Source organism: Vicia villosa, linkage group LG3, assembly GCF_029867415.1.
Source record: "Vicia villosa cultivar HV-30 ecotype Madison, WI linkage group LG3, Vvil1.0, whole genome shotgun sequence".
In the NCBI taxonomy this organism is placed as follows: Eukaryota; Viridiplantae; Streptophyta; class Magnoliopsida; order Fabales; family Fabaceae; genus Vicia; species Vicia villosa.
Window position 1 is genome coordinate 135,664,454 of NC_081182.1, and position 26,350 is coordinate 135,690,803.

The 26,350-nt window shown below is 36.7% G+C and overlaps 1 protein-coding gene across 1 annotated transcript; it reads left to right on the forward strand.

The window, feature by feature from the left end:
- The first annotated feature begins 5,127 nt into the window (after positions 1–5,127).
- Positions 5,128–8,165, forward strand: LOC131662439 (tryptophan synthase beta chain 1-like). The gene is made up of 5 exons (XM_058932219.1): positions 5,128–5,616; positions 6,441–6,797; positions 6,996–7,438; positions 7,571–7,665; positions 7,781–8,165. The coding sequence occupies exons 1-5, from the start codon at positions 5,287–5,289 to the stop codon at positions 7,954–7,956; spliced, it is 1,401 nt and encodes a 466-aa protein (XP_058788202.1). The 5' UTR covers positions 5,128–5,286; the 3' UTR covers positions 7,957–8,165.
- The last annotated feature ends 18,185 nt before the right edge of the window (positions 8,166–26,350 follow it).

Sequence of the window (26,350 nt, forward strand, 5' to 3'; positions counted from 1 at the left end):
TTAAAAACTATTTTTAATTAATTTAACAAAGAAATTAAAATAAAATAGAAAATAAAATAGAAAATAAAAAGGATACTGATCCTGTGTGGTAATTTGTGAGGGAGCATGGTGTGGTGAGAGATCTGGCACGTTGGATCTGATTGGAAGTGAATCAGAGGGCTCAGATTTTGAGGAGCATGACAAAAGCATAGACAGCGCAACACAGGATCCAAGAATTTGAATAAAAGCTGGCGCGCGCATTCTGGCCAACCAGAGCCTGCCACGCCTTCATCTTCTTCCTCTCTCCGTTGCTATAGGCTCTGCAACTGTAGGTAAAGCCTTTAGTGACGGTTTTCGTCCGTAGCTACAAGACCTGCACATGTCAAAATTTCATACAAGCAATATAAATTACTTAGGAGACCATGGTTAAGCTTAAAATCGTCCCCTGAGTTCAAATATGTCATTGGTTTCTCCTAATTTTGCCTAAATCAGAGGATCCCAAATTTTAGCTTAAGAACCCTAAAATGGTATCTTCGTGTGTAAGCATCTAAAACTCAATTAAAGCTCCAGAAATGATCTACACACCACACCAAGTGCAAATATATGTCTACATCGTGTTAGATATGCTTAGGTTATGAGACACGAGTCAGTTTTAGTTTGGATGAATCGAGACCTGTAGCGTTCGATTCAAGGAGTTTCAGAGCTTGCAAATGATCTGGATATGTTCAGTGAAGCTCAAGGAACGTGTTTGAGTGTTTAGTTTGAATGGAAAGTGACTTAAATTTGGAATTCGAATTTCAAAATTCTTTGAATATTTTGAGAGATTACAAGTGTGTTACAAGCAAGAGTTTTGCTCTCTGATTCGTGTCTCTTTTTTTGCTGAACTATGATAGCTTATTTATAAGCTATGTGTGCTTAGAAATGAAGCTAACTTGCAGCTAGTTGCCTTTGTTGAAACTTTGGTTTTTTAATATTAAAAACCTTTGAAAACTTGACCAAGTCTCCTTGCCTTTACTTCTCTTGCCTTGCTCTTCAATCTTCTGCAGAAAGAGGAAGATTCTTTGAGGTGAGTCATGCTTGATTTGTAAGCTACCATTTATCCATGCATTTTCCTTTTAATTTTAATCTTAAAGTAAGATAAAATCATGCAAAAATGGATAAAAAAAGGTATGGGCTTAGTCTTGGTCGTGGGAGGCCCATAGTAACATGGAAATGATGTTTGAATGCTGAAAACTTGGCCCCATTTGGAAAAAATGCCATTTTGAACAATGTTGATTTCATGTATTTTCCCAAAATTTAGCCAACTTCAACAAGGTGTAAATCCTTCAATTTTTGTCATATGAAGGAGATCTTGCACTTTTTGGAAACCTCAAAGAGTCCTCTAACCAATGCCTTTGGTCTCATGTCAAAATGATTTTTGAAGCTCCTTGTGTGTCCTTTTGAAAAAAGTGTCTTTTTGTTGACTTTGAAAATGACCTGTAATGTCTTTGATCATATTTTTCAAATGGTGAATCCAATGACCATGGGATCAATGGCATTTGAAAGATAATTGAATTTCCTTCAAAACAAGCTTTGGTTTGAATTTTTTGGATGAAGGATGAGAGAGTTATGATCAGTCAAAGTTGAGTTGACTTTTCAGGCAAAAACCCTAATTTTGAATCTTAGGGTTTTGTTGATTTTTGATCTTTCCTTGATGAATTATGATCATCCAATGATCAAATGATGAATCCTTTGACAAAATATGGACTTTGACAAAAAATTTCATTTTTGACTGTCTGTTGACTTTTTGGTCAAACGGGTCGTCTGTTGACTGTTTGAGCTGCTGACGGTGCGTCTGAGTGAATTGAAGTTTGAAAATTTGTATGATGGTACTTTGAGATATATGGATGTGTATGAAATCCATTTGAGCTCTCAAAAACTTGTTGCTCCTGTAAAACAAGAAAAACCCTGATTAGGGACTGTTTGTGTAGGAGACAGTTAAGCGTACCTGATTTTTGTGCAGTGTTGAGTCTCTGCTAATCGCGTGATATTCAGAAGACTTCTAGCACAAAGATCTTGGAATTTTGAATTGTGAAAGATTGATTTGATTGATGGTACAAAACACTGAGAATTGTACTGCCAGCAGTTTGGCTGTCGACTGACTGTTCAGGTATTGACGTAGCAGTTAGAGTGAAAAATCAACAGTCAAAGTTAATTTTCTTTTTTGTTGTTTTTGTTTTTGTATTATGTGAAAAATAAAAGTTTATTTGCATGACTTGTTAGAAAAACACAGACATAATAAATAACTAATATTTACTGTTACCAGTACAGTCTGAGTTTCCTGATTTTGCGCCTGCAAAAAGATTTAACTCTGTACCAATTGTGTCAGTACTATTTATCTGTAAATAAATAAATAGCATGTGTGAAGTAATAAACAGTATTTGGCGTTTGCGTAAGAATAAATTCAACTGCAAGCCAAATTACTGTATAAGAAAAATTCTAAAAACTAAGTATTTCATATGTCAGGATATTTGTTGAAATAAAAATCCATGATTATATAAGACTCTTAATTTTCAGATTGGAGTTTTTCTTGAAAAAAGATGTGGGCAAATTTTGGGGTATAACAGTTAAACTTAGAACTTACGAGAAATATCACTGTTGTGATTATAGCTTTATAAGAAGCAATTCATACTCTTGTAAACATTATTTTACATTGATTGTAAAAGGTTCCTAGAGTGATCAGTGTGATCAGTAGACTCTAGAAGACTTAGAGGTTATCTAAGTGGTGAATTCCTAGAGTGATCAAGTTGTGATCTGTATACTCTAGAAGACTTAGAGGTTATCTAAGTGGAAAATCATTGTAATCAGTTGGATTAGTGGATTAAATCCTCAATTGAGGTAAATCACTCTAAGGGGGTGGACTGGAGTAGTTTCGTTAACAACGAATCAGGATAAAAATAATTGTGTTCATTGTTTTTATCTTACAAGTTTTTAAAGTCACACTTATTCAAACCCCCCTTTCTAAGTGTTTTTCAATCCTTCATGAAGAACCTTGATTATGACCAAATTATTAATGATTTTGCAACAAAAAAATGCTAAGAGGATGATATTTAAATAATTTTAAAGTTTGGTCAATTTTTTATAAGAAAAAAGATCGGATCAAGAAGAAGAAGAAGAATAACTCTCTTTATAGTTGTTTATCTTTTGATGTAGTATAAATATTGATACAAAGATCCATACTTCTATTCTTTTTGCACAATGCCAAATGAAAATGTATTTTTTATCCAATTATTTCTTTTATCCTTATGTATTTTTTGTTTAGAAAAATTATAGGAGCATCACTCGTTTGATTCGCCCAAGGCACCCAAATTCAAAGGACCGGCCCTGCCAAGAGTAGTTCGTAGAAGTTTCGAGGATAGCTTCGGAGAGTTTTATTTAGTTACTTTATATTAGTGGTGTCTTTCTCTGATATTTAACATCGGGTCCGGAACGCTTTGTGTTTGCGGATGATTATTATATTTGATTAAACTATTTTCATAATATTTTCGGATGTCATACATGGTTTTAAATCCAAGTTGTAATAAGACCGAATATTTATGTGTTTTGTTATGAAGAAGTTTATTATGTGACGATGATTCTGCTGCGATGTTTTTAAAGTGACGTGTTGAATCGTAATCAAATACATCTTTTAATTGATGTAACCCGTGTTATGAAGTAAGATTGTTATAATGATGTTTTCTATGAAGTGTGACAACACCCTTGAGTTTGTGATTCTATTTGATTTAATTTTCACAAATTATATGCGAAATATTTGTGGATTTAGAAGAGTGTTACAATTGTCGAATCTAACTTGAAAAGGTGCTTCTCGTGATGAAGTAAGAGTAGCAATGAGAACTCAGCCTATTTTTCTCACTTAAGAAGAGAAAAGTAAAATGGAAAAACTATAAGTGTGAGTAGAATGCGAAAAATACAATTGAAAATGTGGGAAATGAGTTTTGTTTTTCTGAAAAATGTGAGCGTGAATTAGATATTTTAGAGTTTGCGTAGAAAAGTGACGAGAAAAAAATAATTTTTTTTTATTGAATTTTTTTGGAGTAAAATATATAATTTTATTACCAAAACAGTCGAATACAAAGCCGATCAAAAGATCCAGGCATCTACAGAAATTCTAACCAAACAAATAGACCAGGATTTAGCTAATCTCACAAGATCCTAATTGAACATGATTTTTCACACATTTAATCACCTGCGCCCGCAATACCACTGCAACCTTGATTTGGTGGACAAGATCCGGACTTGGAGATACTTTCTCAAAGCAAAGAGCATTCCTTGCTTGCCACAGATGGTATATTTTTTTTTATTGAATTAAAGAAATAAAAAGTGAATTTTTAGTGGAAAATATGAAATAAAAATGAAAATTTCCAAATGTAAGAAAAAACATTGAATATTCAAATAATCCGTTAAATTTTGGCGTGTTATTTTTTTATCTTTAAATTTTATTAATCACCGAAATCAAGACCCAAATAATTATATTTGTAAGATTTAAATTTTAGTCTCTAAATTAATTGAAAAAATATTATATTAATATGACCATTAAAAATGAAATTTCTAGTAATATATATATATTTATATATATATATATATATAATTTTTGAAACATTTGGTTTAGTAAACAGCTTTTTAATAAATATATTCAAAAATTAATAATTTCATGTTTTCATTCTCATCTCTTATCTGATTTCTAATATTAAGAAATAAATAAAAAGGAAAAAATATTCTTCTTTAATATATTTATAAAAACATTTGATAGTAATTGAATAATTTGGTTACAAGTTCCATGCACCAAATTTATAACGTACAATAAATTCAGTTAACATTACCAATATATACCTAAAAAATCATATTATTATGAAGGTCAATATCATAATTAATTTTTAGTCTTTCTAGTATTTTAGAAAATAAAGATAACCAATTTTGTGAATATTCTGTGAACCATAAAATCTTATGTATCTTGAACATGAACATGGTCACTTGTTACAATCTCCTCCTCTAAAATTAATTCTTTAAAAAGAAATAAATTTTTGAAAAATAATTTATAATATCCCAAAATGTTTTATTTGTCATATTACAATGAATCAAAACTATATTCAAATTTCAAATATTCATAGTACCATAAAAAGTAAAATATTTTTCTTCAACATTCAATTTTTTGAGCATATAGACAAAATTCCCATATCTCAAAAATCCATATAAATTCCATAAACCTTCAACAACAACAACATCAATTTCAATCCAATTAACAAAGAAGAAAGAAAAACCTAACCTAGCATGGCTTCATCCATTTCAACTCTCAATTCATCAATGTTACTTCCAATTTCCAAAGAACAAAACTACCCATCTTCCAATTTTCATTCAATTAGCTTAAAGTCTGCATCTTTACCTTCAAAAATCTCTTGTTCTGTCACTAGAGATGCTTCCTCTGTTCTCCCATTGCAGGATCAGAACAAGGTTGAAAATGGGTCGGTTGTTCCTCTAAGACCCGATTCGTTTGGGAGGTTTGGGAAGTATGGTGGGAAATATGTTCCTGAAACTCTTATGCATGCTCTTACTGAGCTTGAAGCTTCGTTCTATGCACTTGCTGCTGATGAAGATTTTCAGGTTCTGTAAAAAAAATTCAATTTTTAAGGTTTTTTTAAGGGAATTGATACGTTTTTGTATTCTGTGAAACTGTTTTATTAGATTTGGGTACTGATTTGCTTCTTTTGCAATGTGGGGTTTTGCTAATTTTCGCTAATAATGAGTTTTGTTTGTTGGTCGGTGTTGCACACTAATTGACTGTTGAAATGTGGCACTGAGGGCAATGGTTGTTTTGTTTCGTTTTTGTGAAAGTTTAAATGTGTTTGGAATGCTAATTTGTTTGCTCAATTGATTCGTCTTTGGTTTTCCATGAAAGTTGGGTATAGTCATTAGCCAGAAACTTAGCTGAGGTTAAAGATTGCACTCATCCCTGTTAGTTTGATTTAGAATATTAAAGGTTAACTTCACTTTTTTCTCACTTTCTGTTTCTTGACCTATTGATGGTTGTAAAGTTTGAAGTTTTATGATAATTTGAATGTTGATCATTTTTTGTTTCATACAGAACAACAAAATAAAACTCTTTCTGACTAAGTGTATGTTTGGTTTAGCTTTTGGAAGAGTCAAAAGCAATTATAGAGGTGTATAATTGATTTTGGAATGATTTTTTGAGGTGTTTGGTTCTTTTAAAGTAGAATTGATGAATTGATTCTACTTGAAACTAGAATTTGATCTATATTATAACAGAATTTATTCACTTAAAATTAATTTTTTTCACCGCAAAACCAAACATACGCTCAATTGATCTACTATATTATAACACACACACTCAAACATAGGCAGTAATCAAAACAGTTTATTGGAAAGAAAAATAAAGGAAATCTTCTGAAATTGATATTTAATTGCAGAAAGAACTGGCTGGGATTCTAAAGGACTATGTTGGTCGGGAGACACCTCTTTATTTTGCAGAAAGGTTGACGGAGCATTACAAGAGGCCTAATGGTGAAGGTCCTCAAATTTATTTGAAGAGGGAAGATCTTAACCACACCGGAGCCCATAAAATTAACAATGCTGTTGCTCAAGCTTTGCTTGCCAAGAAATTGGGCAAAAAACGCATTATTGCTGAAACCGGAGCTGGGCAGCATGGAGTTGCAACTGCTACTGTATGTGCTCGATTTGGTTTAGAATGCATTATTTATATGGGTGCACAGGATATGGAAAGGCAGTCACTGAATGTCTTCAGAATGCGTCTTCTTGGTGCTGAGGTATAGCAGTTTTATTATCGAACATTAATTGATTTATTTGTAAAAAAGCTTAAATTGTTTTATTACATTTGCTCACATGAGAAACTATCTTTATCTGACATTGAACAGGGTGTAGTGATTATTGAGTTCAACAGGTCTTCATTTGAAAAAAGGTGATCGATTCATTTATGTATCTAATAGTTGAATCCTGTGATATAGGTGAGACCAGTCCACTCTGGAACTGCTACACTTAAGGATGCTACATCCGAAGCTATAAGAGACTGGGTAACTAATGTTGAAACAACTCACTATATTTTGGGTTCTGTCGCTGGACCGCATCCATATCCAATGATGGTGAGAGAGTTTCATGCTGTAATCGGCAAGGAAACCAGAAAGCAAGCATTGGAAAAATGGGGAGGGAAACCAGATGTTCTGATTGCATGCGTCGGTGGAGGTTCAAATGCCATGGGACTTTTCCATGAATTTGTTGATGATACTGATGTTAGGCTAATTGGTGTGGAAGCTGCTGGCTTTGGCCTCGACAGTGGCAAGCATGCTGCTACATTAACGAAAGGAGAAATTGGGGTTTTGCATGGAGCTATGAGCTATCTGCTGCAGGATGCTGATGGACAAATTGTTGAGCCTCACTCTATTAGTGCAGGGTAATTCTTCGGACCGATAATTTTATATCACATTTCTTGTGTCTACTTAGATTATATTTACTTGATAGAACAAAGTTCGAATTCTGGTTGTTCTGATTGTGTTGTTTTCGTTAAAAAAAAACTGTTTTGTAGGTTGGACTACCCTGGTGTTGGACCTGAACATAGCTTTTTGAAAGACTTGGGACGTGCTGAATATTATAGCATCACTGATGATGAAGCATTGGAAGGTAGGACTGCCGTGACTTTGTTGCTTACAATTTACATGATTAAACATATACGTGAAAATATTTGGTATAATATGAAAATTGCGTGAATTTAAGTCTTTGTGATTTCTACGTGCAGCTTTTAAGAGAGTTTCGCGACTCGAAGGCATCATTCCAGCTCTTGAGACATCACATGCCTTGGCTTATCTTGAGAAAGTATGTCCAACTCTTCCTAATGGAACAAAGGTTGTGGTTAACTTCAGTGGCCGAGGTGATAAGGATGTTCATACTGCTATCAAGTACCTGAAAGTTTGAAGAAGGTTTCTTGTTCTTGAATTGAATAATGGTTTAGCTGCTGAATGGTTGGTTTCGTTTTCATACTTAGAGACAGGATTAGTTCACTTTAAATTCATGAAATGTAATATATAGTCAAAGAACCATCTGCGGCTATACAGTCTCGAATAATTATCTGTTTTGAATGTTATGAGTAAGGTAATAAATGATACTAAAATATGTTGTTGAAATTTGCTGCCTGGGAGTATTGTATTTTTTAAAGGCTATAGTGGCGTATGAGTTTGAATATTGTTGTGATTTAATACCTACTACGAACAAGATTTTATGTTGTAGACGTGTGTGCCTGATATTGTAGAGGATCGTGGTTAAATGGGGTCTAATATTGTTTACTAATTAGTATATATTGATGCAAACTTGGATCTATCACCGTATTCTAGATATTGGTGGACGAGAATTCAACCAGGAGTACCTGGAGATGAGTTAGGTGCCAACATCTTCATTATAACAAAGGGACATAAAACTACAAAGCCATATAGAGAGCGGCTATTATTGCATGATGTGGCATTCCAGAAATAAACCCCTCACCGATTCACATGTCTGCGAGATGACATCTGTTTTTTTTTTTAATAATAAATTTCAGTGTAAAAATCACATTTAAACTACAAATTGTAGTTTTATCTAGAATCAATTTTATAGACAAAATCAATTTCAAACTAGGTCAAAATTATTGGTTTGATATACGGCCAGGTCAAAATTATTGGTTTGATATATGGTTTCAAAATTTCAAAACGTACCGAATTGTTTATCAAACAACCGAACCGTTAAATTATTTTTCAATTTTTTTAAAAAATAATTAATTTGTTTTAAGCATTTTTCATTTTCAGTTTTAGTTCGGTTCAGATTAAGTTTTAGTTGGATTTGATTTCAGTTATGATTCGGTTAAAAAATTGTTTGTGCATAATGGTTCAGTTCGGTTGTTAAATTTTTTTTAACAGCCCTACTCAATTGTACCCGAGAAATCAAATGCACAAACACCCTATTGATAACACAAACTAAAAAAATGACTTGTTCGATATTGTAGCGTAGTAATTTGGCTGGACAACTTATGTGGTAGTCAGGATTCAATCTATGTTTGCCGCACTCTTCCTCCAACATATTTAATTAAATAGTAATGTTGGTCACTATATAACAACAAAAACAATATAAAAATAATTCTAAATTTAACTAAAATTTAAGATAATGAAATAAATACATAAACTTTTCACTACGAAAGTTTACATAGTGTACATAACGAAGAGTTATCCATAGTCTAAAAATGAAAAATCAATTGCCACCCTCCAATTTTATGTTATTTCGAAAATACCCCCGATACTATTTACTCAAAAAATTTATCTTTTTTGAAAAAAAATTACTTTTTTCAAAAGCATCAAAAAGTAAATTTTCGGTACCGTAATGCAAATTTCTAGTACTTCTTTTTGATCGGTACTAGAAATTCTTTGTTTTTTTACAAAATTCCGGTATCCATTTACCAGAATTTTCAAAATTTCTGGTGCAATTTAAAAAATTAAACCCTAATATTACCGGAAATTTTAAATTTCCGGTATTTTTCATATACCGGAAATTTCAAATTTCTGGTAAAATTGGTGATGTGCACTCTTAAGTCCCAATATTACCGAAAATTTCAAATTTTCGATATTTTTCATATACCGGAGAAGGATGTGAAGGAGAAGGGTCCTTCACATCCAACTCCCCGAATAATGCGGGGTCCACGCGGTCCCTAAAAGATCGCGTCTCAAAGACCCAGTTCCGAGCAGACCTTGACGATCCTTCTGATCAGGTACGATCAGTGGCGCCGTCTGTGGGAAACAAACTTCCCCTTCTTTAACAAAAAAGATCAAAGCGAATTCATCCTACGATCATCATGGCCGGCAACAACAACAACGGAGGTCTGGATCCCTTCCAACTCGATCCCCTCATTCACGCTGCCACAGCTGACGGACAGAATCGACACCGACGGGAAGGGCAACAGCCCACTGCTGACGGGCAAGGGAGATCGAGGCACGAAATCTCCCAACCCACCAGGAACGAGCAAGCTCAAAATCAGAACAACGAAGCTGACTCCAGAGACGGGCAACCCGCCTCTTCCTTCACTCATACCTCCCAGAGGCAGGAGACCCAGTACGAGGATGACCATGATCAAGTCGACGTCCCCGAGGATGCCGACCCCACATCAGTCCTCCTACTCGCGGCCCTCAAAAAGACCAACCGCCTCATCCAGCAACAAAGTGAGCGAATTGACAGGCTAGAAAGGAAGCGACGATCACAATCTCCCCCGCAGAGGCATTACCGATCGCGTTCCTCCTCGTCCTCTCGCTCCCCGCCAAGGAGATATCACCGACGTTCACCCTCGTCTTCGCGCTCTCCCCCCAAGAGGTACCGTCGCCACAGGTCCTACTCCCGTTCCCCTCGGCGAAAGAGCACGAAGAATCAGAAACCCGAGGTGGCGGAAACTGGAAGCCTCTCCCCCGAACAAGATCGTCGGGGCCCCGTCAAAACCGTGGTGAAAGGCCGCGAAAGCTCCCCTCCCGAGGACAATCGCAAGGTTTCTGGAAAATCACAAGTAAAACCTCGGCGAAAGCACAGCAACCGCGTGTTAGCTAAAGATTTCGTTAGAGAAGAATGTCCTTCGAAGATTTGGAATTCAAAGGAAGATGGTTACTGATGATCATCTTTGAAGATAAAAATGGTTACTGATGGCCATGCTTCGAGAATGATGTTTAAGTTGGAACAAAGATAGTTAGCACTGAAGCTAAATTCGAAAAGAATAGTCTTTGGGACTTAGACGTTTTTGCGAAATATGCGAAGTACTGAAGCTTAGCGTGTTTTCGTGGCATTCTCGATTCTGATTATGTTGCCACGCGTCGAAGGGAGATTCAGGCGGGATGATTTGAATTTCGAAGTAGTTTATGTAACCGCACGAAGACAGATGGCATCCCTGGATTTTCTGCGGGCAACGTGGCATTAGATTAGTGTAGGACCGTTAGGGTCGAAACTAGTATACATAAGGGTCTTAATGTTAGGATTCCGTGTGTTCATTTTGTACAAATCACTCACATATTACTCAAGTATCAAGTGTTAAGAGAAAGAGTTCGCTGAGAAATGTACGTATGACACCAACACCACTTTAAATACATGTGTATTTTTTCTTTATTCAAGTATCTTTCGATATTACTGCATTCCATTTATTTTATGTCATTTATATTCCTGCACTCTTTACTTTCATGTCATCTAATTTTCGAAGCATTTAACTTTTCCGCACTTTAAGATTCTTGCACTTTTACAATTTTATGTTTTATCTTTAACTTACCTTTCGCTGATGCTATATTTACGTGTATAACAAGGTGATTGCTAATCTTTACTTCCTTGATTAAGTATTTCTTATTTCGAGACACACCAACCATAGACATAATTCGAACTATCATGAATAACAACCTTTTTGACTATGTCCTAGGATCAATCTAGTCGATCCTGCGAGTAACCAAATCATATTTATTATAATTTGGAAGACTAGCGGTTGTTTACCAGAAATCACCGTAAACAAATTGGCACGCCCAGTGGGACTGTGTCAAGCAGATTGTTATTAATCGATTGTTTTGTTTTGTCTAGAAAATATCAAGACCTTGTATGAACCTTAGGAACGGTAAATTAACAAACAGTGCACAACCGATTCCCAAACGAAGGTACAACAAGAAAATGGTCGTTACGACCAGTGCAGGGGGAGATCAAGATCCCCCACAAGGGTCAGGAACAGGAGCGGCAAATTCTACGCATGTTTCGAGTTCTACTCAAGGAGCGCAGGATATACCGGGTCCGACTGGATCGAGACCTAAGGATAGTTCCCAGGCTATACCTGAAAATAATGCAACAACAACAGGGACTATTCCAGTTTCAGTGTCGACCACAGCGCCTCCATCCTCAAGTGCGAGCGAAATGCAACTTGCCTCGACAAATGCTGCAAATCAGTTATTCACCCCAGGATCATCCGCGTTCGAATGGAGACCAAACAGTCAATATGGAATGCCATATCCATACATGACAGGTACACGAGGAGCAGGACCTACATACACTACAACTAACCCAGCAACGTTTTCGCCAAATGCTGGTTCAGTGGGTCGAAGCGCACAAAACACTGGCTTCTCTGCCCAAATACCCAATTTTATCACAAGCAATCAAGCAGCATTCCGACAAGAGATGGACGCAAGTAACCACGATATGTTAGGAATCCTGGCCAAAGAATTAGCGTCAATCTTAAATCCATTAGCAACCAATATTGCTAATACTAATCGGGAGAATGTGGAAACTTTTCAAAAAATATCTTCCCAAATGAATCGAATGGCTGAATTCATGGGAGTTCAACAACCCAAGAGGATAAATAACCAATCCTCTTATCGAGAAGGCGATCCCATTCTAGAACGTACCCAAAATACGGTTCCTCCGCCTGCTGCAACCACTGCTGGCGTGATTCCTCCACAAAGAACAACAATGGTCGAAAGGAATCGGGTAATAGATTTAGAGGCTTCGAATCAAAGAACTGTTCCCGTCCAGCAAGAGTTTGAGGAAGAAAGACCCATATTAAGGGTAGTAGGTAGGAACGAACACCCAGACGAAGTAGTTCAGAGAGTCAGGAGAGAAAACCTGGCTACAGAGAATAACCTAACTGCCATGATAGAGAGGGTTATGGCCAATAATGGCCTCAGTACTGGACTTCGACGTCCAAATTATACATCCCCCATAGCGGATTATATTATGCAAACAGAATTACCAAGAGGGACCAAAGTACCCAAATTCACAAAGTTTTCAGGGGACACTAGTGAATCAACGGTGGAACATATTGCCAGGTATCTGACAGAAGCAGGAGATTTAGCAAGGAATGAGGATTTAAGGATTAAATACTTCCCTAGTTCGCTGACAAAAAATGCTTTTGTTTGGTTCAATACCTTACCCCCAAATTCGATAGATGCTTGGGCAAACTTGGAAAGATTATTCCATGAACAGTTCTACATGGGTCAAACCAAAATAAGTCTGAAAGAATTGGCTAGCATCAAGAGGAAATTCACAGAACCTATAGATGAGTATCTAAACAGGTTTCGTTTGTTAAAGTCAAGATGTTTCACGACTGTCCCAGAACATGAACTAGTCGAAATGGCTGCTGGTGGTTTAGATTATTCAATTAGAAAGAAACTGGATACTCAATATCTAAGGGATATGGCCCAGTTGGCAGATAGGGTTCGACAGGTCGAACGCTTAAAAGCAGAAAAGGCTAGGGCAAACAAGGGCTACAAGAAACAAAGGGTAGCGTACGTCGAAGCAGAAGACGTTGACAGCGAGTCTTTCGAAGACTCATACAGTGTAGAAGAGGTCGAAGTAGATCTAGCCGAACTAAAAGAAGCACCACCTTATGCTTGCAAATTACTTACCCCTGCCAACGGAAAAAATCCACTTGATGTCAACATGGTAGAGGTGTCTGAAGTCGAAGTTGCTGAACCAGAAATGATATCAACTGGAAAGCAGGCTACTGAAGGCCTAAATAACAATACAGTCTTCAATAGTGATGTTGAAGAATCCCCCAATGCAGAGACGACTGAAGTTTTGAAAGAAGAAACCAGTGAGGCTGTCATACCCCAAAATTTTCCCAACGTATTCATTCATATTTCAATCCATCTGACTTTCAAATGCTCAAAAACGCACAAGAAAGAAGCATGCAGTCTCTCTCCTAAACAACAGCCTCTGAATTAGGGTTTCTAATTTAATCAAGGAATCTAAAATTCTGACACCTCAAGGGGACTACATGGCCTCTCATATGATTCAAAGTGTCCTCATGCCAAGTTTCAAGCTCTGATTCTTCAAATCGCTCAATCAACAGCTCAAATGATCGATAATCGACTGGTTGACCTGAAAGTCAAACTGTGGTCAAAGTACAGTCAAAACTTCTGATTTTTGGTAAACATCAACATTTTAATGTTAGATTCATCATTTGATCAAGTTTTGATCATGATTCATCAAGAAAAGGTCAAAAATCCACAAAAGTATAAAGTTGCTAAATTAGGGTTTTTTAGGAAAAAGTCAACTGAACTTTGACCGGCCATAACTCCCACATGGAACATCAGAAATTTCCCATCCAAAGATCAATTTGAAGGAAATTGAATTCTCTACAATTTTGTCTCTCACACGCCAAGTCTAAAAATGCACCATTTGAGAGATATGAGCCAATACATTACAGGTCCTTCTAAAAGATCGCAAAAAGTCATTTTTTTCTCAAAGCTCATAACTCGGACATGGTAGACTCAATTGAGATGAAACCAAAAGGAGCCTTTAGAGGACTCTTTGAGCTTTCTAAAAAGTCCAAGAACTTGAAAAAATATGGAAGTATGAGGAAATGGCAAGGTGTACAGTTTCACCTATTTTCAAGGGCATGCATGAAGAGAAAAAGCCCAAAACTCCAAATAGTTCCAAATGGGCTTGCATTCTTTTTATCCTATCATTATTCTAAGCCCATGCACGCCCCAAAACAAGAGCCTTTTTATTTTTATTGTTTTTATTAATTATTTTATGGTTTTAATCATTTTAAATCATAAATTAATTATATAAAATAGTAAAATTAATAAGAGATCTTATTTGTTTTGTTTCCAATCAATTACCAATCATCAAAATATCCCATAAATTAACTCAATTTCGTGGGAAACAATATTGATGAGAGAAAGGATTGATTTTGGCCAAATTAAGAAACATCCATTCTAAAATTCAATCAAATATTATTTTTCAATCAAAAGATTTGATTCTCTCCAAACTTGTAACCCTAAAATCATCCTTTATATATACTCATACTATTCAAGGCACAAGAGGACGAAGTTTGGTGGAAGAAGCTAGGGTTTAGGGTTTTCAAAACTTCTCATAAACTAGGGCAAGAAAAATTTCATTTCACAGCAAGCATCAACACGTTTCAATCGTTCCATTCCAGTCCCAAGGTGGTGAAGAGTAAGTCCATGTCAATAGGTGAGTCATAAAGCACTCAAAACGATACATCATGTTGTTCATATTCTCACATATTATTTTGAATTCTGTTTTGCATGTATCACTATATACTAATGTGTTTTGATGCTTGTGTTGGGTTTGTGAGACGTTTTAGAGAAGAATTGAACCCTCGTTCGTGAGTTTTGAAGCCTAACGCGAAGAATACCATTGATAGGGCAAGGAAGATCTCTTCCTTCGGTTTCAAATATGCAGGCCGTTCCAGACACTATAAACAACGCCATTGAACGTGGAATGTTATAATTAGGGTTTCTGGGCGTTTTTTACTGATCGTTTAACGTGTATCATGTGAGTTTCAGTTTTGCAGGAAAATCGAAGGTTTTATCGCATGTAAATCCGCAGCGGAATCCCCAACAAAATCCGCAGGTACCGGCATGGAAGAAGATGAACAGTGGAGAAGCCCCACTCAGGACACGCGGGCGTTTCGTATTCGCGAGTCAAACGAGACTCCTTCTCTCTCTGCGCGTGTCGTTTCTAGAATGGCCGGTCAACTTTTCAAACAATCCTTCTCTCCTCCTCATTGGCTCATTCAGCTGACTGGGTCCCATGCTTGAATTCCACAACTAGCAATCTGCTTTTGTACTTATTTTACTTTATTTTGTTTATATTATTAACAAGTAAGTATGTTCGTACAGATGGCAACGTGAAGGAGTTTGCATTGGTAGTGTCCTGTGTTCGAGCCTTGCTCGTGACCCATTTATTTTTATTGAATTTACTATATGATCTCCACAGATCCCACGCAGCTACGCCATGTGTGAACGTCGTACAACCCCACATGCTATCCGTCAGATATGCTCCTAGCCAGATCCAAGGGCCCTGGATTGCTAGCTCACCATGGACAATCATGAAGCTCTCACACCTGATCAGAGCTAAGTGCTCTAATTTTTTTTATTTTATTTGTTTTGTTGTTATTACTTAGTTTTTCCATTCTTTTTTTTTTTAATAAAAAAAATATATATTTTAACTAATTCTTTTAAATTTCAATCCTCTTTGTTTAATTTAAATTGATAATTTAATTTAAATTGATAATTTTAAATTAATTAGGGTTAGGTTGATAATTAAATTTTTTATTATTATTTTTTAACCAACTGCTTTAAACCTTGATTTTATTCTAACTATTTTTCATGATCACAAATCACTGTTATTGGTAGGTAGGTGTTATCCACTAACGCACTTTTAAGCCTTATAAACCCTGTTATGGTCACAATAAGTTTTCTTTTTTTAGGGTTTATAGATCTTTAATCAATTAAGGTTTGTAGATCATTCATACACTAAAAAATTATTTTCTTTTGTGCAAATTTTCAGGGTTACCTCAAGATCTTCCGACTACCCGCCACGCCAGATCAAAAAAGCTAAGTTGCTTATTTATTTCTTTATTTATTTTAATGTCATTTTATTTTAAGATAGGGTTTGCCTCGAGTAATCAAGGAATCATGCCTACACTCACTCTATTATTTTTCTCTTAATTTTCAGAGTCAAGCGAGGGTTCGAGAAGATCAAAGCGCTCAAATAAATTATTGATCCCTCTTATTTTCTTTTGCTTTTTAATTTCCCCCATCCCGCAGGTGTTTATTGTAATAGCGTAGGACATTTATCTTTCCGCCTTTAATTTCCGTATGATTTTAACTGCGTGGTTAGTAATCCTAGGGAGTGCAAGATAATTAATCGAACTAGCTAACAATATTTATAAGATAAAATATCTGAACTGAACCACCTGATTGTGCCACACACACACCTTTAGGGTAATTCCTCTTGTTGCCTTATACTGTTGCCTTAACTGTTGCCTGTTGCCTCTAAGTGTACTAAATAGTCAAGTCCCTCGATTCCGAGGATACCTAAAGCAATGTTGCCTGTTGCCTTCAAAGTTATTGAAACTCCCTCGATGTTGCCTCGGTAAATAATTTGTCCCAGTTGCTAAGGTATCCTCGCAGGATGCCTAAAATATTAAATGACTATTATATCCTTCCCTTAGACTACCTGCCCTCTTTATGGCATGGGACAGTCTTATGGCGAACGATATCTCGATGACCCTTAAAACATCCAATTGAAAGACTTCTTGCCCTTTTATGGTACGGATAGATCCTTTTGCCTGAAAAGCTAAAAGAACGTTTTTTCAAACTTAGGGTAGTTGCTACTAATTGCTTGCTCTAAATTCAAAACTCTTTTCCCACTCTTTTCAAATCAAATTCAAAAAGACTACGCTTATTTGCAAGCTAAAGTTCTTCTTCGAAAATCTTTTCAAACAATTCAAACATTTCAAACAAAGTGAGCTAAGCAATTAAGAGCCCATGGATAACCATGGATGCAAAGGGTGCCTTACACCTTCCCTTTGTATAACTTACCCCCCGAACCCTGTTTTCTCTAAAAGGTTTTTTTCTGTTTCTTTTAGCCTTTCTAATATTTGGATAAAATAAAAGTCGGTGGCGACTCTTGCTTAACCGCGATATTTTCAATTATAAAAAGTCAGTTCACCGTATTACAGAACTGGCGACTCTGTTGGGGATGCTTTCAAATAAAAGAGGGGTTACCTTAGAGCTAGGATCACTTTAAATTTGTTTGACTTGTTTGCTTTATCTTTAAAGGCTGTTTTGGGTATTCTGCTGTGTGAAAGATCCTACACCCGGATCTAGTGTGCCATAGGTATGTGGCATGAGACCAGGGAGGTTGTACGACATGTATCGTTATGGTTGAACTGGTGGCCACCGTTAGTGCGACGCTTTGGTTTGTCCTGATGGCTCTTGAACATGATCGAGGAGACATTTGGCTACCGCGTGGTGTCACAAGCACTAATTCGCCCTTAGAACCTTAGTTGAACTTGACTTTGGCCTATAGGAAGTAGCGAGATAGCTGGCTTTGAATTCCTGACTGAAGCCGGTTGATACTCGATGCTACACTCATTGAGATTGGACTCTAGGGATGCTTTTGGCTGGCCGATCGAGTGCCATGTTAAGACAATGCCCGCGAGAAAGATCAGGGATATGAGCACCATAGAACCCGGTTACTATTCTAGGACAGGTTGAACCAACTTAACTTCAGTGGGGAGGGTACTTACCTACGAACCTCACGCAAGCCTTTAAACCTAAGGACACTTGTGTGACTTGTCTGTGCTTTCCACTAACCCTTTGGTTTTCATGCAGGTTTTTCTTGTGGGACTCACTCGTCTTTACCATCTCACGCTTCGCCTGATGCATTGCATAACATCATGACATCATAAGCATAACATGATTTAACTAACCCTTTCAAGGATCTTAGGGATTTAAGGCGCACAATTTCAGGTACTCTTATCAAGGACTAAATTCCTATCAAGGGGCAAGAGGATTTACTTTCCTTTGGCCACATACCTTCCAATTCAGAGACTTGGTACCTATCAAGGGGCAAGAGGATTTATTTTCCTCTGGTCACATACCTTCCAATTCAGAAGTATTCCGAATCAGAGGCGATGACCCACTCGATATGTTGAGCTTGATTCTCAAAGAAAGACATTCAAAGACAAAGTTCAGAATTCTTCAGACAAAGACGCGACCAAATCATTTTAATGTTGCTAACTAAATTTCCTAAAGATCCTTGAAAACATTACATCTACATTCATAAACATTGCATAACAGGTTTGCGCAATAGGCTTCCCATTCTCTCTCGTTGTTTATTTCAACATAAACGGATCTCGAGCAATCAGTAAAAAAAATCTTCAAGCTCAGAACATTCGGTTCCAAGTTTTGATTCTGAACTTGGTCAAGGGGCAAGACGAGTTGAAAAACCTTGTTAACTCAGAAGAAAAAGGATCAGCATATGCAACAAAGTTTACTCCATTACACATGCCATTGTCTCAAATTCTACAACAACTGCTCAATCAGAACTTGATAACCCTATCGCCTCCATTTTCAGTTCCTGCCAATCCTATTCCTAGGTACAATTACAATGCAAGATATGGTTATTATTCGAACAATCCTGATCATGATGTAAAGGATGGTAGACCGTTGAAGCGTGCGATTAAAGATTTAATCATGACACTCAAATCAGAAAAGACCACGACAACGAAGTCACGATAACTGAGTCACGATAATGGAATCACGATAACTGAGTCACGACAACAAAGTCACGACAACTGAGTCACGATAATGGAATCACGACAACTAAGTCACGACAACAAAGTCACGACAACTGAGTCACGATAATGGAATCACGACAACTAAGTCACGACAACAAAGTCACGACAACTGAGGCACGATAATGGAATCACGACAACTGAGTCATGGCAACAAAGTCACGACAACTGAGTCACGATAATGGAATCACGACAACTAAGTCACGACAACAAAGTCACGACAACTGAGTCACGATAATGGAATCACGACAACAGAGTCACGACAACAGAGTCACGACAACAGAGTCACGACAACTGAGTCACGATAATGGAATCACGACAACTGAGTCACGACAACAAAGTCACGACAACAAAGTCACGATAATGGAATCACGACAACAAAGTCACGACAACTGAGTCACGATAATGGAATCACGACAAATGAGTCACAACAATCAATTCACTCATATGATCCAGACGCTCAGGGCAATCAAGCCAACGAATTCTAACACCACCCTCCTGAAACCCCTGTGGTGATCACCGCTCCTATGCCTAGTCATGACAAGATTGATTGACGTCTCGACGGACGAACTTTTGGATCATTAGATCTACTTCCATTTGCAAGTTCTTTCCTGTTTGTTTAAACATTTGACTCATGATAGACATTATCTATTTTAATAATCATCATCAGTGCATTGCATATATTTGTCTTGAATAAATTATTTCGCTATCACTCATTTTAAATTATGTCTCTACTTTGCATATGTTTTGTGATATTCAACTCCTGTTAAAGATGTATGCCTTTTGAGGGAGGATGACGAAAACGATATCGCAACCTCATAACAGTATGCTTTCGAACGGACTACGCTGATGATGTACAGGCATTGTTTTAATTCCTAAACAGTGGAGATATAAGGATGTTAATCCCTCGTCAACCCCTTTGAGCCTAAGAAGTAGAAGTCTCTTTCTTGTACTAATTAAAACCCTTGATCATAACCCGGGGCAGGGTAGTTCTCAGTTAATTTGGCTGCGCGGTCTATTTTAAGAGAATCATTCAGTGCACCTTTCAACAAAGGTTTCAACTACAAGCGTTCATCCGCACACATCAAAGAAGTGTTGGAGATGTCAATCAAAAGCCAATGATGGTTCATCAATCATTAAGCAAGGCAGTCAATATCTTTCAAAAAAAAATATTGAAAAAACCTATATACAAAGAAAAGCCTGCTAAGTCAAAAATCAAAAAGATGACTTAGGCAAAAATCAAGGCATCCCGCTGACTGTAAGCTCAAAATAAACAGTCCAGGCAAAAGTTAGGGATATAAAAAAGATGAAAAAAGAGAAGTCAATAAGTTCCTGAACAACACAATGTTGTGACTACCAAAAGGAAGAAGTGACTGCCATCTCAAAAGTTCTCTTTTGCTTGTGAACCATCGTCATTATCAAAGGTGCAAATCCAAAAGTCTCTTGGAACCTGAATGCATAAGTTGAATTAACTGAGCTTAGGAATGAAGATCATCACGAAGAGGGGTGGGTACAAATAAACTTTGAGCCTTTATCCTTTGTTTCTTAAACCATGAACCAAGCCACGTTACAACCCTTGAAAGTCCTAATTGAAGCATGGTTAGTTCGAAAGCATACTGTCACCAAAAGGGTATCCCGACTCCTTAAGGTTTACCACAAATGCTGAGTTGATATTTCGTTTTTTACCAAAAACATCACGTTTTTTACAAAAATCATGTTTTTATAAATATCACGCTTTTACATCTCCAGTTTTAATGTTTTTCAACAAACTCAAGACAGACGTATGCATTGCATCTCATGAATTCATTAATAATTAAACATATTCTGCTACATAATTTCAAATGTTAGCATTAGAAAGAATTTGCACAGGGTACAACTAATAACTGAAAGTTATCCCGACAGACAAGATTACTCCAAGAAGCAATGTCTCCTACGCATACAAAGGGGCATGACACGTTTTGCCCAATCAATCTGGGGCAATCAGGTCAAGATTCCAAGAATCTCCCAAAAATGCCAAACAATCAGAGGCATATACCCAAGTGGGTCTGAAGCTGCTTCCCGATCAATTAGGGGCATCATACTAAGTACTAGGGGCATCTCACCCATAATACACATCTCATAAGGTCCTCGCGAGGCGAATTTCTTCAATTTCCCTAATAGCTGGGGCAAAACTATGTAAGGCATGTTCAACGCTTCGATTAATACTCATCGTTGTGTTCCAATCAATACAAGTCCAGGAATGGCAGTTACTATAATACTGGGGGCAATGTTCAAGGCATCCATGCCTCCCCACAGAATCGACTTCACAGGATCATATCCCCACAGAGTAATCCTCAAAGAAGATATCTTTAAACGTACTCGTCCAACAAAAGACATAGCTCCATAACAGAGTTCACATCTTTGACATCGTCGTTTCCCCAACCTTCTTCTCTTCTCCAAACAGGGTTTATTAATATTTCTAAATCCCCAGTAAAGGTACTTCAAGTTACTGGTCATCCCCAAGCAAAACCCATAAATCCCCGGCTGAGCATCTTCAAGATAAGATCAAACATCAAAATTACAAAGACACGGATATCCACCTTCTCAATCAAGATGTGTCAAATAGCATAAATCATAGTCATACGTCATAAATCATAAACATGTTCATACATCGCATACATTTCATACAAAGTTTCTCATTTATTCTGAGGGACTCATTACGCCATACATCATACAATTGCATACATGTCCATACATAATACATAATACATCGCAACAAATGCGTACATAACATGCAGGGTTCTCATTTATTTTGAGAGTCCCGTCACATAAACGCATTACATACATCATGACATGGCATAAAAAAAAAACTAACTTTGCCTTTTTCAGGTTACTGCTGCAGTCAAATAAACAACTTCAAAACCTTTGGATCTAAGTCGATACCTTGGACGGTTCCTTATTGATCTACCTTCGGATCTAAGTCGATACCTTGGACGGTTCCTTAATGATCTACCTTCGGATCTAAGTCGATACCTTGGACGGTTCCTTAATGATCTACCTTTGGATCTAAGTCGATACCTTGGACGGTTCCTTAATGATCTACCTTCGGATCTAAGTCGATACCTTGGACGGTTCCTTAATGATCTACCTTTAGATCTAAGTCGATACCTTGGACGGTTCCTTAATGATCTACCTTTGGATCTAAGTCGATACCTTGGACGGTTCCTTAATGATCTACCTTCAGATTTAAGTCGATACCTCAGACGGTTCCTTAAACAATCTACTTTTGGATCTAAGTCGATACCTTGGACGGTTCCTTAAATGATCTACCTTCAGATTTAAGTCGATACCTCAGACGGTTCCTTAAACAATCTACCTTCAAATTTAAGTCGATACCTCAGACGGTTCCTTAAACAATCAACTTTTCAAAATCCAAAGAGGAAACCTCGGGCGGTTCCGTAACGGTCAACATTCGAAGATCTAATTCTATCATCGCGAACGGTGTAGACAAGATCAAAGAAAGAGACATACTTAATCATAACACTCAATTCAGAAAAGATCACGACAACTGAGTCACGACAACGGAGTCACGACAACTGAGTCACGATAATGGAATCACGACAACTGAGTCATGATAATGGAATCACGACAACTGAGTCACAATAATAGAATCAAGACAAAAGAGTCACATATCTATTCCCGATATTCAATTCAAAAACATTCATGACAATAGAGTCACTACAATCAATTCACTTCACACTCCCAACATCCATATGGCATCTATCAGATGGCATCTTTAAGCCCGTCTCATATATCTTTTCCAATACTTGGACGACATCTTCAAGCCCGTCTCCAAAAAGTCCCTTCACCATCAGCAAGGGCAAATTTTTTGGTATTCTAGTGTTCAATCCTCTTCTACCTTCAGATTCCGACAGGCACACAAGCTAATATACATCCTCAGGTATAAGAAGATTGAACAGAGGCAGCTGTCATACCCCAAAATTTGGCCAACGTATTCATTCATATTTCAATCCATCTGACTTTCAAATGCTCAAAAACGCACAAGAAAGAAGCATGTAGTCTCTCTCCTAAACAACAGCCTCTGAATTAGGGTTTCTAATTTAATCAAGAAATCTAAAATTCTGACACCTCAAGGGGACTACATGTCCTCTCATATGATTCAAAGTGTCCTCATGCCAAGTTTCAAGCTCTGATTCTTCAAATCGCTCAATCAACAACTCAAATGATCGATAATCGACTAGTTGACCTGAAAGTCAAACTGTGGTCAAAGTACAGTCAAAACTTCTGATTTTTGGTAAACATCAACATTTTAATGTTAGATTCATCATTTGATCAAGGTTTGATCATGATTCATCAAGAAAAGGTCAAAAATCCACAAAAGTATAAAGTTGCTAAATTAGGGTTTTTTAGGAAAAAGTCAACTGAACTTTGACCGGCCATAACTCCCACATGGAACATCAGAAATTTCCCATCCAAAGCTCAATTTGAAGGAAATTGAATTCTCTACAATTTTGTCTCTCACACGCCAAGTCTAAAAATGCACCATTTGAGAGATATGAGCCAATACATTACAGGTCCTTCTAAAAGATCGCAAAAAGTCATTTTTTTCTCAAAGCTCATAACTCCGACATGGTAGACTCAATTGAGATGAAACCAAAAGGAGCCTTTAGAGGACTCTTTGAGCTTTCTAAAAAGTCCAAGAACTTGAAAAAATATGGAAGTATGAGGAAATGGTAAGGTGTACAAGTTCACCTATTTTCAAGGGCATGCATGAAGAGAAAAAGCCCAAAACTCCAAATAGTTCCAAATGGGCTTGCATTCTTTTTATCCTATCATTATTCTAAGCCCATGCACGCCCCAAAACAATAGCCTTTTTATTTTTATTGTTTTTATTAATTATTTTATGGTTTTAATCATTTTAAGTCATAAATTAATTATATAAAATAGTAAAATTAATAAGAGATCTTATTTGTTTTGTTTCCAATCAATTACCAATCATCAAAATATCCCATAAATTAACTCAATTTCGTGGGAAACAAGATTGATGGGAGAAAGGATTGATTTTGGCCAGATTAAGAAACATCCATTCTAAAATTCAATCAAATATTATTTTTCAATCAAAAGATTTGATTCTCTCCAAACTTGTAACCCTAAAATCATCCTTTATATATACTCATACTATTCAAGGCACAAGAGGACGAAGTTTGGTGGAAGAAGCTAGGGTTTAGGGTTTTCAAAATTTCTCATAAACTAGGGCAAGAAAAATTTCGTTTCACAGCAAGCATCAACACGTTTCAATCGTTCCATTCCAGTCCCAAGGTGGTGAAGAGTAAGTCCATGTCAATAGGTGAGTCATAAAGCACTTAAAACGATACAGCATGTTGTTCATATTCTCACATATTATTTTGAATTCCGTTTTGCATGTATCACTATATATTAATGTGTTTTGATGCTTGTGTTGGGTTTGTGAGACGTTTTAGAGAAGAATTGAACCCTCGTTCGTGAGTTTTGAAGCCTAACGCGAAGAATACCATTGATAGGGCAAGGAAGATCTCTTCCTTTGGTTTCAAATATGCAGGCCGTTCTAGACACTATAAACAACGCCATTGAACGTGGAATGTTATAATTAGGGTTTCTGGGCGTTTTTTACTGATCGTTTAACGTGTATCATGTGAGTTTCAGTTTTGCAGGAAAATCGAAGGTTTTATCGCAAGTAAATCCGCAGCGGAATCCCCAACAAAATCCGCAGGTACCGGCATGGAAGAAGATGAACAGTGGAGAAGCCCCACTCAGGACACGCGGGCGTTTCGTATTCGCGAGTCAAACGAGACTCCTTCTCTCTCTGCGCGTGTCGTTTCTAGAATGGCCGGTCAACTTTTCAAACAATCCTTCTCTCCTCCTCATTGGCTCATTCAACTGACTGGGTCCCACGCTTGAATTCCACAACTAGCAATCTGCTTTTGTACTTATTTTACTTTATTTTGTTTATATTATTAACAAGTAAGTATGTTCGTACAGATGGCAACGTGAAGGAGTTTGCATTGGTAGTGTCCTGCGTTCGAGCCTTGCTCATGACCCATTTATTTTTATTGAATTTACTATATGATCTCCACAGATCCCACGCAGCTACGCCATGTGTGAACGTCGTACAACCCCACATGCTATCCGTCAGATATGCTCCTAGCCAGATCCAAGGGCCCTGGATTGCTAGCTCACCATGGACCATCATGAAGCTCTCACACCTGATCAGAGCTATGTGCTCTATTTTTTTTAATTTTATTTGTTTTGTTGTTATTACTTAGTTTTTCCATTCTTTTTTTTTTAATAAAAAAAAATATTTTAACTAATTCTTTTAAATTTCAATCTTCTTTTTTTAATTTAAATTGATAATTTAATTTAAATTGATAATTTTAAATTAATTAGGGTTAGGTTGATAATTAAATTTTTTATTATTATTTTTTAACCAACTGCTTTAAACCCAGATTTTATTCTAACTATTTTTCATGATCACAAATCACTGTTATTGGTAGGTAGGTGTTATCCACTAACGCACTTTTAAGCCTTATAAACCCTGTTATGGTCACAATAAGTTTTCTTTTTTTAGGGTTTATAGATCTTTAATCAATTAAGGTTTGTAGATCATTCATACACTAAAAAATTATTTTCTTTTGTGCAAATTTTCAGGGTTACCTCAAGATCTTCCGACTACCCGCCACGCCAGATCAAAAAAGCTAAGTTGCTTATTTATTTCTTTATTTATTTTAATGTCATTTTATTTTAAGATAGGGTTTGCCTCGAGTAATCAAGGAATCATGCCTACACTCACTCTATTATTTTTCTCTTAATTTTCAGAGTCAAGCGAGGGTTCAAGAAGATCAAAGCGCTCAAATAAATTATTGATCCCTCTTATTTTCTTTTGCTTTTTAATTTCCCCCATCCCGCAGGTGTTTATTGTAATAGCGTAGGACATTTATCTTTCCGCCTTTAATTTCCGTATGATTTTAACTGCGTGGTTAGTAATCCTAGGGAGTGCAAGATAATTAATCGAACTAGCTAACAATATTTATAAGATAAAATATCTGAACTGAACCACCTGATTGTGCCACACATACACCTTTAGGGTAATTCCTCTTGTTGCCTTATATTGTTGCCTTAACTGTTGCCTGTTGCCTCTAAGTGTACTAAATAGTCAAGTCCCTCGATTCCGAGGATACCTAAAGCAAT